At 40.4% G+C, this 3,639-nt stretch overlaps 1 protein-coding gene across 1 annotated transcript in view; it reads left to right on the forward strand.

Annotated features, from left to right (window-relative positions):
• The window catches only part of NR1D2 (nuclear receptor subfamily 1, group D, member 2), a 44,954-nt gene that overhangs the window by 9,302 nt on the left and 32,013 nt on the right, over positions 1-3,639 (forward strand). The window contains exons 2-3 of the mRNA XM_011974778.1: positions 343-609; positions 1,810-1,898. Coding sequence (XP_011830168.1) covers positions 552-609; positions 1,810-1,898 — 147 coding nt within the window. The 5' untranslated portion in view covers positions 343-551. The remainder of the gene's footprint in view (positions 1-342; positions 610-1,809; positions 1,899-3,639) is intronic.

Here is a 3,639-nt window from a genome sequence, read left to right on the forward strand (position 1 = left end):
AGCATTACCTTATGTTGCCCAGGCTGGTCTCAAATTCCTGGGCTCAAGCGACAATCCTCCCGCCTCAGCCCCCAAAGTGGTATGATTACAGGCATGAGCAAGTGTGCTGGGCCCATCTCCCTTTTTAAATCAGTGGGAGTTACACGTACTTTGAACTTTGTGGAAGCAGGAGGAATAATGGGAAATAAGGAAATACTTTACTTTTTGCTTTTGGTGTAAGCAAACATTTCATATCATCAGTATCCTATTTCTAAAGTTAATGGCCTTGCTGTTGAGATTTGCAAAAATAAAAAATACATATTATCTTGTATCTAATTATGTGATTTTCCTCCTATTTTCTAGGAGGTGTGATTGCCTATATCAGTTCTTCCAGCTCAGCCTCAAGCCCTGCCTCTTGTCACAGTGAGGGTTCTGAGAATAGTTTCCAGTCCTCCTCCTCTTCTGTTCCATCTTCTCCAAATAGCTCTAATTCTGATACCAATGGTAATCCCAAGAATGGTGATCTCTCCAATATTGAAGGCATCCTGAAGAATGATCGAATAGATTGTTCTATGAAAACAAGCAAATCGAGTGCACCTGGCATGACGAAAAGTCATAGTGGTGTGACAAGTAAGTTACTTTAGTTTTCTAAAGCTGGCTGCCATAAGTTGCAAATAGGGCTTATTTTATCTGCTTTTCATATAGGGGGCCATTATATTTCTGGGTACAGTTTTCGCTCCCTGCTGGGTGATCATACATCTGTAGTTAGGGAAGAAATCAGTGATGATTTTAGAAGTTATAACCTAGGGGCTGTCAAATTCTTGCCTCAGAGCAAGATACGTGGTTATGTACTCTGCCTGGCCCTGCTCCCTCTAGGGTACCCTCTTTTACTACATTTCACAGTTACTTTTCTTCTGGACTACTAGAACTAAGTCTTGTTTCTAGAACAGAGTACTTGCTCATTGTGGGAAGGGTTTACATTAGTGAAACTGGAGTTGGGACATTTGGGATTAGGAAATGTTGGATTGGGATAACCAAATGAGTAGTGGGATTTGGACCTATCTGGCCCCTGTAGGTGAAGTAAACTGACACGGCTGCCTGTGGAGAGACATCCCTTTCCACCTTTTATTGATTGACTTCTCTGCCTGAATTCTTAATTGTTTCCAGAGAATTGGTTTCTTAGTTCTGGTTGCATGTCTGATGTAAAGTAACTTTAAATTTACAAAATTTCTTATATCATGCTGACAGGTCTGGAAAAAAAATAAATTTACAAAATTTCAGTGTAATTCTAAAATCAGGAAAGGAAAAATCCAGGTCTGTGAGGTGTTTTTGTCAGTGCCATAAGCTGTGTTTAAAAGAAAATTATGGCCGGGTGTGGTGGCTCACACCTGTAATCCCAGCATTTTTGGAGGCTGAGTGGGGCAGAGCCCAGGAATTCAAGACCAGCCTGGGCAACATGGTAGAACCCCATCTCTACTAAAAATACAAAAAAAGCTTGGTATGGTGGTGTGTGCCTGTAGTCCCAGCTACTTGGGGGGCTGAGGCATGAGAATTGCTTGAACCTGGGAAGTGTGGAGGTTGCAGTGAGCCGAGATCACGCCACTACACTCCAGCTTGGGCGACAGCGGGAGACTCTATCTTTAAAAAAAAAAAAAAGAAAAGAAAATTATGATTACTTTTGATTTGAAAATATTTTTCTTTTACATTATGAAAGTAGATACATATCTTTTAAAAGCTCTTGCAAGTTGAATGAAATAAAATATCTAATTGGAAAGAAAACAGACTCAGTGTTTCTTCTTGCTTTTTACTTCATGTCCTTTTGTGTCCTAGAATTTAGTGGCATGGTTCTACTGTGTAAAGTCTGTGGGGATGTGGCGTCAGGATTCCACTATGGAGTTCATGCTTGCGAAGGCTGTAAGGTAAAGCATGCTTTTATTTCTTTAAGCACCTGATTCTGGGATAAGAAGTTGGGTTTAGATTTACCAATTTCCACAAGTGATAATCTGAGAGAGAGTGAGAAGTCAGCTGCTCTTTTTAGGTAAGCATTTTATGTAGTGTATAAGCATAACTTGTTTTGAAAAATATTTGTGTGTGTGTGTGTGTGTGTGTTTTGAGATGGAGTCTCTGTTGCCCAGTGAGGTGGCACGGTCTCGGCTCTCTGTAGCCTCCACCTCCCAGGTTCAAGTGATTCTCCTGCCTCAGCCTCCTGAGTAGCTGGGACTACAGGCACCTGCCACCATGCCCGGCTAATTTTTTGTGTTTTTAGTAGAGACTGGGTTTCACCGTGTTAGCCAGGATGGTCTCGATCTCCTGACCTTGTGATCCGCCTGCCTCGGCCTCCCAAAGTGCTGGGATTGTACAGGTGTGAGCCACCGCGCCTGGCCTGAAAAAGTCTTAATTCAGTGAAAGTATTTCTTTTTTCTTTAAGATTTTGAAGAAAGTAAATTTGCTGTCTCAATTAAACATACTTATTGTGTTAAACCAGGTGCACCAAATGCTCATTCATTAATGTGTCAAGCACAGTTCTAGGTGGTAGTGAAATAACAAGGAACAAAACAGACCAGGCACTACTCCTGCCTTGTTGGAACTTAGTTTAAACCAAACTTTGAATTAGGTTTCATCACATACTTTGACTTAATGACACATCAGGTACTGGGAGCTGGGAATAATTCCTAGATACTTGAAAAAAATGTGATATCTTAAGAAATAATGCCAAGTGAGTAAAATAATCCTGAATATAAGTTGAGCCCTTGGGAAAGCTAGTTTATTTGTAAGTTTAGTTGACTATTTTCTAGTTATTGCTATTAGAGTATTGGTCAAATAATTCCAAGTGAGATGGTCTCTACCTCCCTACCTGTATACAGGGAGTCTTTCTCTCTTTTTAAAAAACTTGGCACAATCTTTTCTCCTGAGTATCAAAAATTAACGTGACAAAGACACATGTTCTTGCTGTTCTCTGACTTGAGGCCACAAGCAGGAATCTAGTTTGGCAAGACATGATGAGTTAACAAGATAATGAATATACATGATGGGAGAGGAAATATTTTCAAGTGTGGCTCTGAATGAATTGGGAGTTTGCCAGTTTTTCTTTTTTTTGAAAGGGAGTTTAGCTCTCATTGCCCAGGCTGGAGTGCAGTGGCACCATCTCGGTTCACTACAACCTCTGCCTCCTGGGTTCAAACGATTCTCCTGTCTCAGTCTCCCGAGTAGCTGGGATTGCAGGCACATGCCACCACTCAAGGCTAATTTTTGTATTTTTAGTAGAGTTGGGGTTTCATCATATTAGTCAGGCTGGTCTAGAGCTCCTGACCTCAGGTGATATGCCTGACTCGGCTTCCCAAAGTATTGGGATTACAGGCGTGAGCCATGCGCCCTGCCAAGTTTGTTAACTTTTAATGGCTGGGTAACTTTGTAAGACGAGTCAGTATTTTTTATAGATGTAGCATTTTTTTTCATTGTTTAAAAAAAATTCCCTCTCTCTCCCTCTCTCTCTCTCTCTCTCTCTCTCTCTATATATATATATATATATTTTAACAAAAATGTGAAGTAATATTGGGGCAGGCATTATTATTCTTATTTTATAGCTAGAAAATAAAAGCACAAACTGAATGAGCTGATTGCGTATTCTTGATAAATACACATCTGTGCAGTACTCTTAAA

This window comes from Mandrillus leucophaeus, unplaced genomic scaffold, assembly GCF_000951045.1.
Source record: "Mandrillus leucophaeus isolate KB7577 unplaced genomic scaffold, Mleu.le_1.0 Scaffold149, whole genome shotgun sequence".
NCBI classification, from domain to species: Eukaryota; Metazoa; Chordata; class Mammalia; order Primates; family Cercopithecidae; genus Mandrillus; species Mandrillus leucophaeus.